General features: G+C 38.1%; 1 protein-coding gene across 1 annotated transcript in view; it reads right to left on the bottom strand.

Annotated features, from left to right (window-relative positions):
* The window catches only part of MROH9 (maestro heat like repeat family member 9), a 166354-nt gene extending 155328 nt beyond the window's left edge, over nucleotides 1–11026 (bottom strand). The window contains exon 1 of the mRNA XM_052653549.1: nucleotides 10790–11026. Within this exon, the coding sequence (XP_052509509.1) occupies nucleotides 10790–11026 (237 nt within the window). The remainder of the gene's footprint in view (nucleotides 1–10789) is intronic.
* Between the last annotated feature and the right edge of the window lie 11550 nt (nucleotides 11027–22576).

Below are 22576 nucleotides of genomic sequence, written 5' to 3'. Positions count from 1 at the left end.
CCTGAGGTTTAGGTTTAGTTCTGTGAAAAGCCAGATCTGTGAATCTGTAGGACTTATGGCTCTTTAGTTTCCCTCTTGGCTTCAGTTTCCTATCTTACAAAATAACTAATTTTAGAATATTTCACAATTGACAATTATTGAGGACACAACTTTTTAACCTTGTCAAATAAGGACAAAGAAAAGCAAACAAATAAACTGCAAAACCAAAAACTGTCATCAAACTCCATTATCGTTTTACAAATGAAATGACACACTAGCACCAAAAATGCAAGGACACAATCTCACATTTTAAAAAATTAGTTTTGTGTAAAAAACTCTCAACATTTGCTCTTGTTTGTTTCTTTCCTCCATGGGCAAGTACACATTTGCCTTGGACTCATTTGGGAACCTCAGCAATAAGCTCTCTCACCTTCCCTTCTTGTGCTATCATGTTGTGGCCTTGAGCCTGACCCTGTATACCTTACTGGATGTTCAATGGCAAATTCAAGGACTCAGAGGGAACGTAGAAGTCATGCTGAAGAGCAGAGACGTTCAGCACTGAGAAACTATTACTGAACAACTGCTGATGCCAAGTACTATTATGGGTGGTGGAATTTCACAGAGAACAAAACAAACACAAGAGCAACCTTCATGGAACTTACATTCTATTAAGAGAACCAGATTATTAACAAAGGCATAGCACATACGTAGTATATCATATGATCCTAAATGCTATCAGTTCAGTTCAGTTCAGTTCAGTCACTCAGTCGTGTCTGACTCTTTGCGACCCCATGAATCGCAGCACGCCAGGCCTCCCTGTCCATCACCAACTCCCGGAGTTCACTCAGACTCACGTCCATCGAGTCAGTGATGCCATCCAGCCATCTCATCCTCTGTCGTCCCCTTCTCCTCCTGCCCCCAATTCCTCCCAGCATAAATACTATCAGTTCAGTTCAATTCAGTCACTCAGTTGTGTCTGACTCTTTGCGACCCTGGGGACTGCAGCATGTCAGGCCTTCCTGTCCATCATCAATTCCCGGAGTTTACTCAAACTCTTGTCTTTTGAGTTGGTGATGCCATCCAACCATCTCATCCTCTGTCATCCCCTTCTCCTCCTGCCTTCTATCTTTCCCAGCATCAGGGTCTTTTCAAATGAGTCAGTTCTTCACATCAGGTGGCCAAAGTATTGGAGTTTCTGTTTCAACATCAGTCCTTCCAAAGGATATTCAGGAATGATTTCCTTTAGGATGAACTGGTTGGACCTCCTTGCAGTCCAATGGACTCTCAAGAGTCTTCTCCAACACTATAGCTCAAAAGCATCAGTTCTTTGGTGCTCAGCTGTCTTTACAATCTAACTCTCACATCCATACACGACTATCAGAAAACCCACAGCCTTGACTAGATGGACCTTTGCCATCAAAGTGCCATCTAGTTAAATACTATAGAAAAATATAAAGCCGGATAAGTCTGGTAGGTAGTCACCCAAATGTGAAAAGTGGTCAGAGAGGATCTCCCTGAGCAGAGACTAGAAGGAAAGGCAGGGAATATGCCATGGAGTTGTTTGAGGGAAGAACACTTTTGGTACCGGGAATAGTAACTACAGATGCCCTTGACAAGAGTGTGCTTGATGGTGTTGTGGAACAGCTATGCACAGAGGTAAGGAGAAGGAGGAAAAGGAAATCACAAGTAGTTGAGGACCAGGGCAGGATCTCACAAGCTCCAGCAAGGACTGACTTTTCTCCAAGTGCATGGTGAGTATGAGAGGGCATTGTGCAGAGGAGTGACATAGTTAACTCATGTTTTCATAAAATTACTCTGCTACTGTATAAATGAAAAACAGTATTTTATAACCAAAATGAGAGATACCTGAAAAGTACCCTCTATGATGGTGGTGTTTTTGTTGTTGTTGCTGCTATTTTAATGATGAGAGAAATAGGAAAACAATATGGTACTCAGTGGAAGGAAGGCTAAGATTTGGAAATATATATCTAAAGCAATATATATCTTTATATTCTCTATCTGTATCTATAAATCTCTATGGAGATGTGTATAGATATATACATATAAAGGTTGTGTAGGTAGGTAGGTCTATCTATCTATCTGCCTGTTTATCTATCTGTCTTCTCTCTGCTTGCATGCATGCTCAATCTCTCAGTTGTATCTGACTCTTTGTGACCCTATGGACTGTAGCCACCAGGCTCCTCTGTCCATGGGTTTCCCAGACAAGAACACTGGAGTAGGTTGCCGTTTCCTCCTCTAGGGGATTTTCCCCACCCAGGGATTGAACCCATGCCCCCTGCCTTGCCAGGTGGATTCTTTACCACTGAGCCACCTGGGAAGCCTATATTCTCTCTACATGAATTCTCTCCTTTAGTTCTTCCCAAACTAATGCTTTCTAATTTTAGGCTCTTTAAAACTTTTATTTTGTTTTTTACTTTTATTAGCTAATTATTATATATATTCCATAGGAACCCTATATATTAGTCTAGAAGGACTAGGGTATGCTGCAGTGATAAAGAAACCTCAAAATCTTGATGATTTGACATCATGAAAAAATATGTCCAATGTGAATTAGCAGGCAGGTAGATAATCTCGGTTATTCAGAGACCAGACTGAAAGAAGCTTCAATATTTAGATCTATAATTGCCAAGGTAGGAAAGGATTCTTGAAAAATACCATACTGATTTTTAAAAAATTCTGCCCAGGAAAAGCACATGCTGTTTTCCCTCACACTTCACTGGTCTAAGTACATGGCCATGCCTAACTTCAACAAGGAAGGGAAATGCAACTGTGCCATGTTCCTGTAAGAATGTGAAATGGGGGAAAAAACTGAAAGTCCTAATGACTCCCACTGTCTGGCTCACTTTTTCTGATTGGATCTCAGGATTTCTTTGCTTTCACTGTTCCAATTTGCATAGGTCTTCCTTGCTTATTTTAACGGGCTATTCATGACCTAAAAATTCTCAAATCCCTTATGCCACTCATGTGACACTACACATTGCCTTATATTGGAGTTATTTTTGTACCAAGGCACAAGTGGCATACGCTGGTCTGAGTGCACACCTATCTTTTCCTTTACCCCAGTAGGTTAGTCTTTACAGCTAGGAAATGGATCCAAAAAGATCCCATGGAAAAGCAATAGCATCGAGTGATTCATTGTTAGATTAATGCATTAGTGAGTGACAAGGTGCCATCTTGTGCAATAGTGATAGGTTTCCAACTCTGAAAACGTTCTAATACTGTCCCAAACAAAGAAATTATTTTGAGTTTCCAGGTTAGGGAATAAGATCCACATGCCATCTCACTATCAGCATATTCAAACTGTGGTTTTTCTTTCTTGACATTTCAGAGATTATGACTATGTAGTGACAAGGACAGGAAAATGTGAAGTTACTGAACCCCCACAGATGGAGCCCTCTTTTTCACTTTTTAATCATCTGATTTATTAAAAGTAATGTCTCTTCTTGGTTAAGTGACAGATATTAGAGATTGCTATTTTTCTTTCAGCAGTCCCCATGTAACACACTAGGTATTTAACACACAAGGCCTGAATGAGCAGTAGAACAAATGCCAAGACAGAGAGGAATCCTTGGGAGAGCTTGGTGGGGGAAAAGATCAGGTTTTAAAATAGAAACCCATCCATTAGCTGCAAGTGGAAACAACCTTTCATTTGCTTTACTAAACTGGAGGCTTCTTGAAAGTTGGGATTGTTTTTTATTTTTCTTTCTCATACTACACGTAGCCCAACAGTGTACACTGCCAAGAGGTGGCATAAGTAAACACTTGTTGTTGAACAACAAAAAATTGTGCCAGGCTTGCTTCTTCCATCCAACAGGTGGCATTGTTGGTTTATAAATGGCTTTTCATAGCACAGGAAAGTATATTTCATATTCTGTGATAAGCCATCACGGAAAACAATATGAAACAAGAATGTCTCTATGTGTATAACTGAGTTATTCTTCTATACAGCAGAAATTGGCACAACATTGTAAATCAACTCTACTCTTCAATAAAATAAATACAAGTGGCTTTTAGAACCAGCACAGTAGCTAAGCAACCACCATCATCAGTTTTTTTGTGGCTGTTTTATTTATTTATTTTTAATATAAACTTATTTATTTTAATTGGAGGCTAATTACTTTACAATATTGTATTGGTTTTGCCATACATCAACATGAATAAATTGGTTATATTTCTGAGGGCAATACTCTGGGTAAATAGAAAGTATTAGTATAAATCACACCTATGGTTCATAGTGGAGAAGGCAATGGCAACCCACTCCAGTACTCTTGCCTGGCAAATTCCATGGATGGAGGAACCTGGTAGGCTGTAGTCCATGGGGTCGCTGGGAGTTGGACACGACTGAGCGACTTCCCTTTCACTTTTCACTTTCATGCATTGGAGAAGGAAATGGCAACCCACTCCAGTGTTCTTGCCAGGAGAATCCCAGGGATGGGGGAGCCTGGTGGGCTGCCGTCTATGGGGTGGCACAGAGTTGGACATAACTGAAGCAACTTAGCAGCAGCAGCAGTAAATGATAAAAAAAAAAAATCCAACTTTCCCTCTTTGATTTCTCTGGATGAACTCAGAGGGAATTCTTTGTTTTCATTTCTGTTAGTGCCAATTTAACCATGACTTTTATCACTTGAATTTACACATTAATTCACTAAATCACTTATGTATTGAAACAGTGGCATTTATACACTTTGATTTTTGTGCTTATTATACAAAGCTCAACATTCAGAAAATGAAGATCATGGCATCCAGTCTCATCACTTCATGGGAAATAGATGGGGAAAGAGTGGAAACAGTGTCAGACTTTATTTTTTGGGGCTCCAAAATCACTGTAGATGGTGACTGCAGCCATGAAATTAAAAGACGCTTACTCTTTGGAAGAAAAGTTATGACCAACCTAGATAGCATATGCAAAAGCAGAGACATTACTTTGCCTAGTAAGGTCCGTCTAGTCAAGGCTATGGTTTTTCCAGTGGTCATGTATGGATGTGAGAGTTGGACTGTGAAGAACGCTGAGTGCCGAAGAATTGATGCTTTTGAACTGTGGTGTTGGAGAAAACTCTTGAGGGTCCCTTGGACTGCAAGGAGATCCAACCAGTCCATTCTGAAGGAGATCGACGCTGGGATTTCTTTGAAGGGAATGATGGTGAAGCTGAAACTCCAGTACTTTGGCCACCTCATGAAAAGAGTTGACTCATTGGAAAAGACTCTGATGCTGGGAGGGATTGGGGGCAGGAGGAGAAGGGGACGACAGAGGATGAGATGGCTGATGGCATCACTGACTTGATGGACATGAGTCTGAGTGAACTCCGGGAGTTGGTGACGGACAGGGAGGCCTGGCATGCTGCGATTCATGGGGTTGCAAAGAGTCAGACACGACTGAGTGACTGAACTGAACTGAACTGAACTGATACAAAGCTAGAAGAGGACAGGGCTACAAAAAATGAGACCCTATCTTCAGTGTCCAATATTCTTGCAATCTAGTAAGATAAAATGTATATAAATTCAGTTAGTAATAAATCAGGCAAGATGCTCTTATGTTGGATACTAATAGTCAAAAATAAAAACTAACATTTGGTAGGAATTGCTGTGTGCCAGACTCTGTTCTAAGCATTTATTTGATCCTCATAGCAACCTTTTGGAGTAGGTACTATTACTATCCTCATTTTATTAGAGAGGAAACTGAGACCTGGGGAACTTAAGTAGTCGGGTCATGGCAGGTAGTGTGACTCCATTCATAGGAGCAGCTTATACTAAGTACTTATCGTTTGTCAAATAAGTGTTAATGCCTTTATATGTATTATGTTAGCTAATTTCCATGCTAACAATTTCAACTAAGTATTAACCATTATCTTTATGTTACTTTTATTTCCTATAAGAGTGTAGTAGCCTTTCTTAACAAATTATAAATGCGCTTACCTCTCTATTCCTTGAAAACTAAGCACAGAGATTTGTACAAACATGGATTTATTAATTTAACTTCAAATATAACTGGGTTCCAGAATGCAAGTAATTTACTAAGCATCATGAGAGTGTGCATTTTTTCCCATAACAGTTCCTTTTCATCTAGCTTCTAGTAAAAATTAAAAATATATATTTGTAATCTTCATTGCATCCTCTTCAGATTAAGAAAATCTACTTTCAGCAGTGGAAATAATGGCCAAATGATTGATTAGAATTACTAAAATTTCATCCATTTTGATTCACTAATACACCACAAAACCTTTGAAATAGGGAAGTTACATATATACATATGCTAAGCTTTTTCCATCTTCCAAGAAACAAACAGAACCCCATAAACTCCAACAATCTATAACCTTTCCTTCAATTAAAAAAAGAAAGAAATGAGGAGTGGGGATTGAGGGGAAACAACAAAAATAAAATAAGGGAGATAAATTTGGACATGGAATTTGGAAGATAAGTTTGGTTTGATTTTTAATCATGGTGTAGGTTAGCAAAGAACCTGTAAAGATAAAGATCTTATTTAGAAATTTATCAAATCATTTTTTTCTTTTATTTTGGAATTTCCCTGGCAGTCCAGTGGTTAAGACCCTGCTTCTATTGCAGGTCCCCACTGTTTAATCCCTTGTTAGAGAATTAAAATCCCACATGTGCAGCATGACCAAAAAAAAATTAAAAAATTAAAATAAAATAGCAGCTTCTTGGAATATAATTCACATGTCTATTAACTCCCCCATTTTAAAGTGTACAGTTTTCAAAGCTTGTTTTCTGAAACTTGTAAGAGTTTTTCTCAAGGTTGAGTAATGAGAAATTCTGGTTAATCTAATATACTGGTTAATATTTGCCATGGACACTTTTTACCTCAATACAGCTGAATTTCAGGATTCCTAATTAGGCATGTGGCCACTTAACATGGAGGCTGAAAATATTTTATTTTTAAAGGTAAGTACCAAAGTGTTACAAATGTACATTTAAAAGTTTTACTAAAATACTGGGAGGACTATTCTGATATCCCCTATTTCAAACTAGACCTATAATGAATCACCAGAATTCTGTAGTTCATTTGTCTGAAATTAAATTAAATTAAATTAATACCTAAGTATTTGTCCAAACCTCAAATCAGAGTTCAAAGAATGAAATGTTTTTTTGTGTGTGATTCCCAGGCTCATTTTCAAAGGGTTGAGAGACAATGCTTTTATACTTATTCTTAAAAAAATGAAGGAGAGAAAACTTGCATATAATTTTAGACTCACGTGGGGGAAATTTCGTGGCTTCTTAGGTTGCTTAAGATTTATTTTTGCATGTTTATTAATCATCTTGTAAGTTTAATTATTCTATTTTCCAATTAGAGAGAACAAGCTAACAGGATATAAAACACATAAAACATGTCCTTTCAGCTTTCTCTGTTCTCTGGAAGAACCCTAAGACCAAATCGAGTTTTATTTCCTACCACTAGAAATATCCTCCAAAAGAGTTTCCATATACTTCCCATGACAAGTTGTGTATTCATGAGGAAATATGTAATGAGAAAGAAGTTTTAAGTTTGCATTTTAGCAATGTCCTTCTAAAAAGTTAGAAAGTTTATGTCCTAAGTGGCAAGTTGTCAGGGATATAGGCATTCTTACACCGGCTGGTTGGAAAGAAAGAAAATGTTAGTCACTCAGTCATGTCTGACTCTTTGTGACCCCATGGACTGTAGCCTCCCAGACTCCTCTGTCCATGGAATTCTCCAGGCAAGGATACTGGAGTGGCTAGCCATTCCCTTCTTCAGGGGATCTTCCCTATCCAGGGATTGAAGCCAGGCAGATCCTTTACCGTGGTGAGCCATCAGGAAATCCCATGTTGGTTGGAAGGAAATATTATTCACAAACTTCCTGAAAGTCACTTGTGTACTTTGTGTTAAAAGAAACTTTACCCAAAGGCAAACTCTTTGACCTTGCAATTCTACCTCAGAGTTTATCTTAAGAAACAAATGGACATTTGCATGGGGACATATGTACAAGAATATTCAACACAATGTTTACAGTAACTAAAAATTTAAAATAGCCCAGCATCTATCAATAGAGGGTTGATTAAATGTTATATCATGCATACAATATAATACTATTAAACAAAGAGGAAGAGATTTATTAACATGGAGAATGTTCATGGCATGCTTTAGAGTGACAAAAAAAGAGGTTACAAATGTTGATAACCTTTGTAGAAAGACATATGAATTTGTATATGTGTGCAGATATGAATAGAAAAAAACAAGCAGGTTACATACTAAAGTACTAACCATAGAATTAGATGGAATTACAGATTATTTCCTGGAGAAGGAAATGGCAACCCACTTCAATATTCTTGCCTGGAGAATCTCATGGACAGAGGAGCCTGGTGGGCTACAGTCCATGGGGTCGCAAGTGTCAGACACAACGTAGCGACCAAACCACCACCACAGATTATTTTCTTTGTAATTATTTATTTCAGAATAAACATTAGTATATTTATGTATATGTGTGTGTTTATATATATGTATATTCAGAAAAATAAAGCTATTTTACAAACAGAAGCAAACAAAACAAATATAACACAGAAAATTGAGTTCCTGGAGAGAATAAGCAAGCCTGGTAACCTAACTTTTCAATTGATAGCTTTAACTCTTAATTTAACACACAGGTTTGAGTACATGTTATGTACAAGGCACTATATTCCTAATTCTTTAGCTGTTCAACATTCTGCCTCCCTTCCCATTCTTTTCCTCTTCCCCTTCCTCTCATTTCCTTTCTATATCTTTCCTTCCTTCTTCTTCTCTGATTTCTTCCTCTTGGCTTGTTTCAAGTTCCCAAATCCTAATTCTTTTCATATAGGAGCACAGGCAGTTTTCTTCCATACACCACCAACCTCTGAATGATCAGTCTAACCTAGTGGTTTTCATTTTCTTCCCCTCTCTGTTTTTTAATTTTGTATTTTTAATTAGAGGACAATTACAATATTGTGATGGTTTCTGCCATACACCAACATGAAACAGCCACAGGTATAAATATGTCCCCTCCTTCTGGAAACTGCCTCCCCATCCCACCTCTCTAGGTGTCACAAAGCACTGACTTTGGGTTCCCTGTGTCATACAAATTCCCACAGGCTATCTATTTTACATATGATAATGTATATGTTCCAATGCTACTACCTTCCCTTTTTAATTTGAATCCCTCCTCAACCTTATTCGACCTAGGTTTTGCTTTTACCTCTCAAAGGAAATTGATCTGGAAAAACCAGTAGTAAACTTCAGTGGTTTCACATGAAAACTTATTTTTGTATTTTCTTCTAGTTATTCCTCATATGTTTCACATAGTTATACCTGTAGCATAGAAACATTTTTTTGTATTTTATTTTCCTTTCCTTTTGTATTTCATTTTCCACTGTGACCAGTCTACCAAATGCTTACCTACTTATTAGATTTTGTCTTGCATAAATCAGTTCTTCCTTAATATTATACTTAATACTATATTTTCTATATTTAGAAACATTTTTTTGTATTTTATTTTCCTTTTAACGTAACACTATTCCTTTCTATACTTATACTCCCTTACCCACTATATTCACCCTCAAAATTTGCCTAGCATTGAATGATTTTAGTTATGATTAAGCACTTGGCTTTGGTGTAATAAAAAAAAAAAAGGTGGCTAAAAAGTGATAAAGTCATCTTTGTAACTTATTGGCCTGTAATAGAAATTACTTAAAGCATAACATAATGAAATGGGGATAATATAGAATCTATGTCATAAGGCTGTTACAAAGATAAAATCAGTAATGTAAGTTAATCCTTTGAACTGTGGCAAGCACCTAGTAAACAATTAGTAGATGGTAGCTACTTTTATTGCATTCTACTTAAGTGTACCTTACTTATACACTGTTCTTTCCTAGACATTTAAGTCATAACTATATTTTATTACTATTAAAAAGTTACAGTATTTGGTGCAAATATAATATTTTCCTATCTTTTTTAACTATTTTGTTTAATGGTAAAATATAATTCCTTATGAGTCAAGTTTCAGAACTGGGATGAGAGTGTTAAAGAGGCACAGATGTTTCATATCTCTGGATCACTTTTGTTCAAATGACAATTATTATCTGCATTGCCACCTGAAGTTGGTGCATGTGCAAGTTCTCCCAACACAACCTATACTGAACAGCATCATCTCTTTCCATGACTGGTGTCTTAATAGACATGAAACTGTACCCCATGGTTATTTCAACAGAATCTTTTTTTTTTTTTCCATTGTGACCAGTCTACCAAATGCTTACCTACTTATTAGATTTTGTCTTGCATAAATCAGTTCTTCCTTAATGGTCAAAACTAAACTATTGATTTAACCCACAAAACCATCCTTCCTCCCAATATCTCCAACAAAAAGTGACCTTTCTCTGCATCTAGTTTCTTGGCTCCAAAGCTTGGAGGCACCCTTGATTCATCCCCTACATGGTTTACACCCAATCCATCAGCAACTCTGTGCCTTTTTCTTCAATAGAATCTGGAATATGATTCCATTGAAGATAACCCATACTATAACGTGTCTCAAGTGGATTTGGGAGCTGATGTAACTCTTGCGTATCTTGATTATGTTCTGATTACTTGACTGTAGATATTTGTCAAAGCTTATTGAACTGTCCACTTATAATGGATGAATTTTCTACAAGTTACTTATCCTTCTGCGAAAGTGATTTAATATTTTATTCTTGCAAAGAAATTTTGCATTCAATTTACATTGTTTTGCCTAGTGTTCATTAAAAGAATCCAGTTTCAGGTACATTTTAGTTTATTTCCTTAATTTTTCTATTTGGATATAGGTTGTACCTTTTCTAGAAGCTGAAAATTCTGTAAGAGCTCTTCCTGCTTGGTCTTAATGGAAGAATTTGCTTCTCCAAAGAGATTTGAGCCACACAATCCATTGATCTGGCAGCTAGTCCATCTGTTGAGAGTGCCCAGTGGGACAGGTGTCGTGTTTTTGCAACACCCAGTGCCTTCCTTGAGCAAGTGTACGTGATACCTCCTCATGATCTGAACCACAAAGGTCTGTGTGGAGTCGGCCATAACAGAGCTTGAAATTATGATCCTAATCAGTTTTTCTTCCAATTTTATTGAAATATAATGGCATACAGCACTGAACTTCCTGTGATAAGAATTTCATAATGTATGTAAGTCAAATTGTTATCCTGTGCACCTTAAACTCAATATATCATAACTTACATATATCATGAAATTATTATCACGGAAAGTTCAGTGAACATCTATGATCTCATATAAATAAACAATTTAAGAAATAGAAAAAATTTTCCTTATGATAAGAATTCTTAGGATTTCTTAATAACCTTCATCCATGAGTTCAATTCAGTCGCTCAGTCGTGTCTGACTCGTTGCGACCCCATGAATCACAGCACGCCAGGCCTCCCTGTCCATCACCATCTCCCGGAGTTCACTCAGACTCATGTCCATCGAGTCCATGATGCCATCCAGCCACCTCATCCTCGGTCGTCCCCTTCTCCTCCTGCCCCCAATCCCTCCCAGCATCAGAGTCTTTTCCAATGAGACAACTCTTTGCATGAGGTGGCCAAAGTACTGGAGCTTCAGCTTCACCATCATTTCTTCCAAAGAAATCCCAGGGTTGATCTCCTTCAGAATGGACTGGTTGGATATCCTTGCAGTCCAAGGGACCCTCAAGAGTTTTCTCCAACACCACAGTTCAAAAGCATCAATTCTTCGGCACTCAGCCTTCTTCACAGTCCAACTCTCACATCCATACATGACCATAGGAAAAACCATAGTCTTGACTAGATGGACCTTAGTAGGCAAAGTAATGTCTCTGCTTTTGAATATACTATCTAGGTTGGTCATAACTTTTCTTCCAAAGAGTAAGCGTCTTTTAATTTCATGGCTGCAGTCACCATCTGCAGTGATTTTAGAGCCCAAAAAAATAAAGTCTGCCACTGTTTCCACTGTTTCCCCATCTATTTCCCATGAAGTGATAGGACCGGATGCCATGACCTTCGTTTTCTGAATGTTGAGATTTAAGCCAACTTTTTCACTCTCCTCTTTCACTTTCATCAAGAGGCTTTTTAGTTCCTCTTCACTTTCTGCCATAAGGGTGGTGTCATCTGCATATCTGAGGTTATTGATATTCCTCCCGGCAATCTTGATTCCAGCTTGTGTTTCTTCCAGTCCAGCATTTCTCATGATGTACTCTGCACAGAAGTTAAATAAGCAGGGTGACAATATACAGCCTTGATGTACTTTCCTATTTGGAACCAGTCTGTTGTTCCATGTCCAGTTCTAACTGTTGCTTCCTGACCTGCATACAGATTTCTCAAGAGGCAGGTTAGGTGGTCTGGTATACCCATCTCTCTCAGAATTTTCCACAGTTTATTGTGATCCACACAGTCAAAGGCTTTGGCATAGTCAATAAAGCAGAAATAGATGTTTTTCTGGAACTCTCTTGCTTTTTCCATGATCCAGAAGATGTTGGCAATTTAATCTCTGGTTCCTCTGCCTTTTCTAAAACCAGCTTGAACATCAGGGAGTTCACGGTTCACATATTGCTGAATCCTGGCTTGGAGAATTTTGAGCATTACTTTACTAGCATGTGAGATGAGTGCAATTGTGCGGTAGTTTGAACATTCTTTGGCATTGCCTATCTTTGTAACTGGAATGAAAACTGACCTTTTCCAGTCCTGTGGCCTGCTGAGTTTTCCAAACTTGCTGGCATATTGAGTGCAGCACTTTCACAGCATCATCTTTCAGGATTTGAAATAGCTCAACTGGAATTCCATCACCTCCACTAGCTTTGTTCGTAGCAATGCTTTCTAAGACCCACTTGACTTCACATTCCAAGATGTCTGGCTCTAGATTAGTGATCACATCATCATGATTATCTGGGTTGAGAAGATCTTTTTTGTACAGTTCTTCTGTGTACTCTTGCCACCTCTTCTTAATATCTTCTGCTTCTGTTAGGTCCAGACCATTTCTCTCCTTTATCGAGCCCATCTTTGCATGAAATGTTCCCTTGGTATCTCTAATTTTCTTGAAGAGATCTCCAGTCTTTCCCATTCTGTTGTTTTCCTCTATTTCTTTGCATTGATCGCTGAAGAAGGCTTTCTTATCTCTTCTTGCTATTCTTTGGAACTCTGCATTCAGATGCTTATATCTTTCCTTTTCCCTTTGCTTTTCGCCTCTCTTCTTTTCACAGCTATTTGTAAGGCCTCCCCAGACAGCCATTTTGCTTTTTTGCATTTCTTTTCTATGGGGATGATCTTGATCCCTGTCTCCTGTACAATATCACGAACCTCATTCCATAGTTCATCAGGCACTGTATCTAGCAGATCTAGACCCTTAAATTTATTTCTCACTTCCACTGTATAATCATAAGGGATTTGATTTAGGTCATACTTGAATGGTCTAGCGGTTTTCCCTACTTTCTTCAATTTGAGTCTGAATTTGGTAATAAGGAGTTCATGATCTGAGCCACAGTCAGCTCCTGGTCTTGTTTTTGTTGACTGAATAGAGCTTCTCCATCTTTGGCTGCAAAGAATATAATCAATCTGATTTCGGTGTTGACCATCTGGTGATGTCCATGTGTAGAGTCTTCTCTTGTGTTGTTGGAAAAGGGTGTTTGCTATGACCAGTGCATTTTCTTGGCAAAACTCTATTAGCTTTGGCCCTGCTTCATTCCCCATTCCAAGGCCAAATTTGCCTGTTACTCCAGGTGTTTCTTGACTTCCTACTTTTGCATTCCTGTCCCCTATAATGAAAAGGAGATCTTTTTTGGGTGTTAGTTTTAAAAGATCTTGTAGGTCTTCATAAAACCATTCAACTTCAGTTTCTTCAGCATTACTGGTTGGGGCATAGACTTGGATTACTGTGATATTGAATGGTTTGCTTTGGAGACAGAGATCATTCTGTCATTTTTGAGATTGCATCCAAGTACTGCATTTCGGACTCTTTTGTTGACCATGATGGCTACTCCATTTCTTCTGAGGAATTCCTGCCCGCAGTAGTCGATGTAATGGTCATCTGAGTTAAATTCACCCATTCCAGTCCATTTTAGTTCGCTGACTCCTAGAATGTCTACGTTCACCCTTGCCATCTTTTGTTTGACCACTTCCAATTTGCCTTGATTCATGGACCTGACATTCCAGGTTCCTATGCAATATTGCTCTTTACAGCATCCGATCTTGCTTCTATCACCAGTCACATCCACAACTGGGTATTGTTTTTTCTTTGGCTCCATCCCTTCATTCTTTCTGGAGTTATTTCTCCACTGATCTCCAGTAGCATATTGAGCACCTAATGACCTGGGGAGTTCCTCTTTTGGTATCCTATTATTTTGCCTTTTCCTACTGTTCATGGGGTTCTCAAGGCAAGAGTACTGAAGTGGCTTGCCATTCCCTTCTCCAGTGGACCACAGTCTGTCAGGCCTCTCCACCATGACCTGCCCGTCTCTTACCTTGGTGTGGGGTATCTCTTCACAGCTGCTCCAGCAAAGCACAGCCGCTGTTCCTTACCTTGGACGAGGGGTGTCTCCTTACCGCCACGGTTCCTGACCTTCAATGTGGGATAGCTCCTCTAGGCCCTCCTGTGCCTGTGCAGCCTCCACTCCTCAGGTAGCTCCTCCCAGCCGCCACTGGCCTCGGAAGCAGGGTAGCTCCTCCTGGCTGCCGCCCTGACCTCGGACACGGGGTGTCTCCTCCCGGCCGCCACTGACCTCGGATGCCGGGTGTCTCCTCTTGGCCGCTGCCCCTGACCTCGGACGCAGGGTAGCTCCTCTAGGCGGCCTCTGACCTCGGACGCGGGGTAGCTCCTCTTGGCCGCCGCCCTGACCTCGGACGCGGGGTGTCTCCTCTTGGCCGCTGCCCCTTACCGCAGATGCAGGGTAGCTCCTCTTGGCCGCTGCCCCTGACCGCAGACGCAGGGTAGCTCCTCTCGGCCGTTCCTGCGCCGTCGCAGCCTGGCACTCTAGGCCGCTGCCCCTGACCTCGGATGTGGGGTAGCTCCTCTCGGCCGCGCTTACTGAGCTGGCTCGCAGCCGCCTGCGCTTACTCTCATCCATGAAGCAGTGTTAATTATATTTATCATATTGTATATTATACCCTTAGTACTTACTTATCTTGTAACTAGAAGTTTTATGTTTTGACTGCCTTCATCCAATTCCTTCTCCCCTCAACCCCTGCCCCTGGTAACCACAAATCTCTTTTCCTATGAGTTTTTTTAAAATGTAGTTTTAAGTATAATTGACTTATCACACGATGTTAGTTCCTGCTCACAACATAGTGATTCAATATTTCTACACATTTCAAAATGATCATCATTATTATTCTAGTGATATGCCACCATGTAATGATATTATGTAATTATTGACTTTTTTCTACACTGTACATTTCATATATGTGACTCATTTATTTTACAACTAGGAGTTAGTACTTCTTAATCTCCCTCACTTATTTCTCTCATCCCCAACCCCATTCCTCTGGCAACCACCTGTTTGTTCTGTGTATTTAGGAGTCTGTGTCTGTTTTACTATGTTCATTCAATTGTTTTACTTTTTGGATTCTGCATACAAGTAAAATCATACAGTATTTGTCATTCTCTGTCTGACATTTCATTTCACATAATATGCCCTAGGTCCATCTATGCAGTTACAAATGATAGATATCATTCATTTTTATGACTGAGTAATATGCCATTCCCTGGAGTAAGAAAAGGCAACCCACTTCAGTGTTCTTGCCTGGGAAATCTCATGGACAGAGGAGCCTGGCAGGCTGCAGTCCATGGGGTCGCAAAGCGCTGGACACGACTGAGTCAGTGAGCATGAGTACAATATGCTGTGGTGTTTGTATACACCACTTCTTCCCCATTCATTTGCTGATGGACACTTATCTTGCTTCCAGATCTTGGCATTTGTAAATAATACTGCAAGAAATATAGGGGTGCATATATATTTTTCTAATTAGTATTTTTTATTTTTACCCAGGGGTAAAACTGTTGCATCATATGGTAGCTCTATTTTTAATTTTTTGATGAATCTCTATACTATATTCTATAGTAGCTGTACCAAGTTACATTCTCACCAACAGAGTCTGGAAATTCTTTCTCCACATCCCTTCCCACACTTGTTATTTGTTGTCTTATTGATAATAGCCATCAGAGAGGTGCGAGGTGATATCTCATAATGGATTTGGGTTACATTTCCCTGATGATTGGTGATGTTGAGCATATTTTCATGTGCTTGTTGACCACATGTATGTCTTCCTCAGAAAAATATCTATTCAGGTCTTCTGCTCATTTTCTAATCAGGTTGTTGTTTTCTTGCTATTAAGCTGTTTTCTCTGTTTATATATTTTGGATATTAACTCTTTATCAGTCATAACATTTGCAAATATCTTCTTTCATTTAATAGGTTGTCTTTTCATTTTGTCAATGGTTTCCTTTGTTGGGAAAAAGCTTTTGCATTTAATTAGGTCTCTGTTTATTTTTCGCTTTTGTTTCCTTTACCTTAGGTGACAGATCCCAAAAAAACTATGCTGTGGTTTGTGTCAGAGTGTTCTGCCTATGTTTACTTCTAGGAGTTTTATAGTTTCCAGTCTTACCTTTAGGATTTACTTTTTAGTTTATTTTTGTATATGCTTTGAGAAAATGTTTTAATTTGATTCTTTCATAAGTTGGTGTCCAGTTTTCCCAGCACCATTTATCAAAGAAACTATCTTTTCTCCATTGTATATTCTTGCCTCTTTTGTCTTAGATTGTCATGAGTGCATAGATTTGTTCTGAGTTCTCTGGTGCCATTGATCTCTGTCTGTTTTTTTGTCAGAACCATACTATTTTGATTAATGTAGCTTTGTAGTATAGTATGAAGTCAGGGAATGTAATACCTCCAGCTCTGCTCTTCTTTCTTAAAATTACTTTGGGTATTTAGGGTCTTTTGTGTTGATTAGATTTGTTCCTAGGTATTTCATTATTTCAGATGCAATAATACAATTGTTTTCATAATTTCTCTTTCTGGAAGCTTGTTTTTAGTGTATATAAGTACAATATATTTCTTTGTATATCAATTTTGTATCTTGAAAATTTACTGAATTCATTTATTATTTAATAGTTTTTTGAGTGGCATCATTAAGATTTTCTATGTAGAATATTATGTCATCTACAAATAAAGGCAGTTTTATATCTTCCTTTCCAATTTGGATTTCTTTTTTCTTTTTTCTTTCTGATTGCTGTGGCTAAGACTTTCAATATTATCACTGAATAAAAGTGATGAGAATGGGCATCTGTTTTTTTTCCTTATCTTAGAGGAAATGGTTCTAGCTTTTTACTGTTGATAATGATGTTAGTGGTTGTCATATATGGCCTTTATTAGATTGAGATATGCTTTCTCTATATCCACTTTTTTGAAAATTTTCTGCATCTTTTGAGATGATTATATGATTTTTTCTCTTTAATTTGTTAATGTGGTGAGCTGCATTGTTTTGCAAATATTGAACCATCATTGTATCCCTGGGATACTCTTGATCATGGTTTACTGTCTTTTTATGTATTGTTGAATTTAGTTTGTTAATATTTTGTTGAGGATTTTTGCATTTATGTTCATCAGTGTTATTGGCTATCATTATCATTGGCTATGTTATCATTTTCCTTTTTTGAGGTGTCTTTGGTTTTGGTATCAAAGTGATGCTTTTCTCATAGAATAAGTTTGGAAGTATTTCTTCCTCTGCCATAATTTGGTATAGTTTGAGAAAAATGAATGTCAACTCTTCTCTAAATGTTTGGTAGAATTCACCTGTGAAGCCATCTGGTTCTGAGCTTTAGTTTGTTGGAAATTTTTAAAATTACAGACTCAAATTTATTGCTGATAATTAGTCTATTTATAATTTTCTATTTCTTCTTGGTTCAGTTTTGGGAGCGTTTACATTTCTAGGAATTTTTCCCATTACTTCTAGTTTGTCCCTTTTAGTGGCATATAGTTGTTTGTACTAAACAACTTATGATCTTTTGTATTTCTGTGGTATTAATTGTGACTTTCTCTTTCAATTTTTGATTTTATGTGTTTGGATCCTCTCTCATTTTTCTTGTTGAGGCTGATTAAAGGCTTGTCAATTTTGTTTCTCTCTTCCAAGAACCAACTCTTGGTTTCATTGATCTTTTTAAAAATCATTTTTATCATCTGTATGTCATTTATTTCTGCTGTGATATTTATGATTTCTTTCCTTCTACTAAATTTGGATTTTGTTTCGTCTTTCTTCAGGTGTAATCTTGAGTTGCTTGAGCATTTTTGTTTTCTGAGGTAGACGTGTTTCTCTGTAAACTTTCCTCTTAGAACTGCTTTTGATGCATTTCATAGGTTTTCAGTTGTTGTTTCTTAACTTTTATTTGTCTCCAAGTATTTTAAAGTTTCCTCTTTGATTTTACTGACATGATTGCTTAGTAGCATATTGTTTAGCTTTCACATGTTTATATTTTTGAAGTTTTTTTTTTTTTTTTTTACTTTACAATACTGTATTGGTTTTGCCATACATTGACATGAATCCACCACAAGCGTACATGAGTTCCCAACCCTGAACCCCCCTCCCACCTCCCTCCCCATATCATCTCTCTGGGTCATCCCAGTGCACCAACCCCAAGTATCCTATATCCTGTATCGAACCTAGACTAACAATTCATTTCTTACAAGTTGATTTCTAGTTTCATAATGTTGTGATTGGTATGTATATATGTGTGTGCATATATAGTATATATATATATTTGCACAGTAAAGTTGATGATCTTTTAAGATTGCATGCATTTTCACAATCCTGCATTCTTTACTCCCCCCCACCACATTTAATGTTTTTAACATCATATATCACATCTTTTTGTTGTATGTATTTCTTGATGAATTATTGTGGATATAGATGACTTTACTACTTTTTTTTTTAACTTTTCTACTAGCTTTATACATGGTTGATTTACTACTCTTCCTGTAGAAGATTTACTACATTCCTTTATTGATAAGATTTTTTTCCTTTCATTTTTTTTAATATTTCTAGATGCTCCTCTTCTTTACCTTTTACAGAAATCTATTTACCATTTCTTATAAAGCTGGTTTGGTGATTCTGACCTCTTGGCTTTTGCTTGTCTGTAAAACATTTGCTCTCCCCATCAAATCTGAATGAAAGCCTTGTCAGGTATAATATTCTTTCTTCATTTTAAATATATCATATCACTCCCTTCTGAGAAGTTTCTGCTGAAAGGTCATCTAGTAGTCTCATGGGTGTTTCCTTGAATGTAAATTGCTGCTCTTCTCTAGCTGTTTTTAACATTCTCTGTTCATCTTTAAATTTTGCTATCTTAATTACAATGTGTCTTGGTGTGTTCCTCTTTGGATTTGTCTTGTTTGAGACTCTGTACTTCCTGTTCCTGGATGTCTGTTTTCTTCCACAGGGTAGGGAAGTTTTCAACTATTATGTCTTCAAATATGTCCCCTGCTCCCATCTCTCTCCTTCTGGGACCCCTATAATGTGAATGTTAGTTTACATGATGTTGGCTCAGAGATCTCTTAAACTGTCCTCAATTCTTTTTATTCTTTTATCTATTTTCTGTTCAGCCTAGGCGATTTTTCACTAGTGTGTCTATTAGCTTGCTAAACCATTTCTCTGTATCATCTAATCAACTATTGATTCTTTCTAGTATATTTTTCATTTCAGTTATTGTATAAGGAATTGAAAAATCTATCCCATGACTTCCTAGCCATTGAAAACAAGCCTGTTTTCCCAGCTCCACTATTCCTGTCCTGGCACCCATCTCTCCTCCTTTATTTGTGGTTATCCAGCAGAGAAAGGGACAGGGAAATAGGCTTAATGGTGACAGGTTAGGTCACTGTGTTGATGACCTACTTACTTACTAGCTGCCTGAACTTGGACACATTGTCTGATTTTGCAAAAGCTCTATATCACTTAGATAAAATAGGCATAATAGTAATGCCCACTTTATAGGTTTTTGTGATGATTAAGTACAGTGCCAAGCACAGCATATGCCATAAAGTCAGTGCTAAATAGACATTAGCTAATATTATTATCATTTTATCATGATATCACCATCCAATAGACAGCTAAGACCGAAGGCAGGATGTGGAGCAGGAAAAAATCCTAGGAGTATTAAAATTAAGTAAGTTTATAAGTAATTAGCAAGTAAAAGGAGATGGGGAAAAAAAAAAAGCCTAGTAGTAGATTTGAAGCAGAGCAAGCCAAGGACAACATGGGGATAACAGACTGTTGTTCCTCCAAATTACTTGCCAATCCTGATGCCTTCAAATCTTGGTTTATGAATAAAACTTCACTTATCCATAATTTACAATCAAGGTAAAGGCATGAAAAAAAATATAGGCTAGAATGTCATCTTTTCATCTGCCTTTCTGCACATGGTCAGACAAGAAGGTTCAAAGAGACAGGCAGAAGAGCTGAAGTAGATCCTCCACGTGTGCACAAGAATACACAAACATTACTACCAACAATTCAAAGGGTTAGCAGCTCTCCTGTCCTCCAAACTGGGATCCAGCCTATCATGTGATCAGGAATGGAAGTAAGTTTGATTTTCAAAAGGGAGGAAGATAAACTTAGGAGAAAATAGAGTTTTCATATAACAAGTTGTGTTAGAAGAAAGCATATTAGATAAATTATACAACTTAGCTCAGCTGGTAAAGAATCTGCCTGGAATTCAAGAGACGCAGGTTTGATTACTGGGTCAAGTTGATCCCCTGGAGAAGGGCTAGGCTACCCACTCCAGTATTCTTGGGCTTCCCTGGTGGCTCAGATGGTAAAGAATCTGCCTGCAACGAGGGAGACTTGGCTTCGATCCCTGGGTTGGGACAATCCCCTGGAGGAGGGCAACCCACTCTAGTATTCTTGGTTGGAGAATCCCCATGGACAGAGGAGCCTGGCAGGCTACAGTCCATGGGGTCACAGAGAGTCAGACAAGACTGAGCAACCAAGCATATGTCGCTACTTGGTGGCAATAAATGTAGATTTCTTGTGGTGCAAGTATCTTTGGCAAACTCAATTTAAAGCTATTGGAGCGATTTCCAAGGTAGCTGTTTCATAGGTGAGCTTCTTTGTCAGAGGGACAACGTGATTGGGTCCCTACATATTCCTTTCCATTTCTTACCAGGAGTCCAAGTATGAGTTATATAAGCCTTGGATCTATATCAGGATAATAAAGAATCATTGTAATGGCATCTTTTGTCACAACAGCAGCCACACAACAGGCAGACTCACAGTAGCACATCAGTGAGACTTAGCCAGAATAAATGGAAAGAGAACTTGAAAGAAGGTTTTATAGAAATCTCAGGCTTGGTTAGCTGTGTGTTTGAAAGTAAGAGGGAGGATGAAGGTGAGAAGAGGGAGAAAACTCACTACCTATCCTTTCATTCATCACTGTTTCTCCAAGAGCCTTAAACCTTAAGTTTACCTAGCCCACTGGGATTGAGCACTGGCCCACTGATTAATATATTCAACGACTATTGACTAATGATTTTCTGTATGCAAAACACTGGAAATATAGCAAATAACAAAACAAAACAAAACTAAATCTCTGCCTGAGAAAAGCATTAGATAGTATCAGAGATTTAATGTGAGTACTGGATGAAGTACGGGGTAGGCAGGAAGACTGGACATATAGGCCATGATGAGGACTTTGGATCTTACTTTGAATGGTATGGAAAAGCATTGGAAGGTTTTAAACAGAGAAGTGACATCATCTGGCTTATATTTTAATAGGATCAGTCTGGCTACCATGGTAATTATAGCCTAAGGTGTCACAAGGGCAGAAGCAGGAGAAAGGTTATAAGGTTATTGAAGTCATCCACATAAGATGTGATGATAATATGCACCAGAGATGAAAGTTAGGGGGTAATAATTTGGGTGTTATCATTATATAAATGGCATTTGAAGCCTTTAGAAATAATTAGATCACTTAAGGAATGACTTTAGCCAACAACTGAAGACTAGGACACTCCAATATTTAGATGAAGAAACAGCAGAAGAAACTGAGAAGGAATAACTATAAGGGTCAAAGCTATTCTAAAAGCCCGTTTTAGAACTTATGTCAAATATTTTTTGCTAAATCAAATAGGGTTGAGTTGAGATATAATCTTTGACCTTGAGATAGCATCCTATGGTTGTTTCAGACTTTGATGAAGCAATTTTAATGGAATGGTGCAAGGAGAAAGGAGAGTGTTAAGACCACTCTTTGGGAGACCAGAAGGGGGAATGAAAAAGGGAAATAAAATATGGTTGTTGGGAAGCATTAAGGGCCTACTTGACCTGGTGGCAATGACTTTAAGGAAGGAAAGTCAGTGTGGCTTGTATCTTTTTCCAGCCACACTTAGCTGCATAGGTGCTGGTGAAGAGGGAACCAGAGGGTTAGACAGAACCAAGACTGGTTTGCCAAGCAAGTATGATGAAGTAAGAGGGCAGTAAGGCATCTGAGCCTGTGTGAAAAAGGACTCATCATAGTGATAGATCATGGAATTTAAGCTACACAAGGAAGGTAGAGAGAAATGAGAATAGTGAAAATTTCATAGGATCAATAAGCTTCAGGGCAATGACACTGAAGGATAGTTTC

Source organism: Budorcas taxicolor, chromosome 16 (genome assembly GCF_023091745.1).
Source record: "Budorcas taxicolor isolate Tak-1 chromosome 16, Takin1.1, whole genome shotgun sequence".
Lineage (NCBI taxonomy): Eukaryota > Metazoa > Chordata > Mammalia > Artiodactyla > Bovidae > Budorcas > Budorcas taxicolor.
The sequence above is the reverse complement of the archived record's forward strand: the minus strand, read 5'-3'. Positions and strand labels throughout refer to the sequence as shown.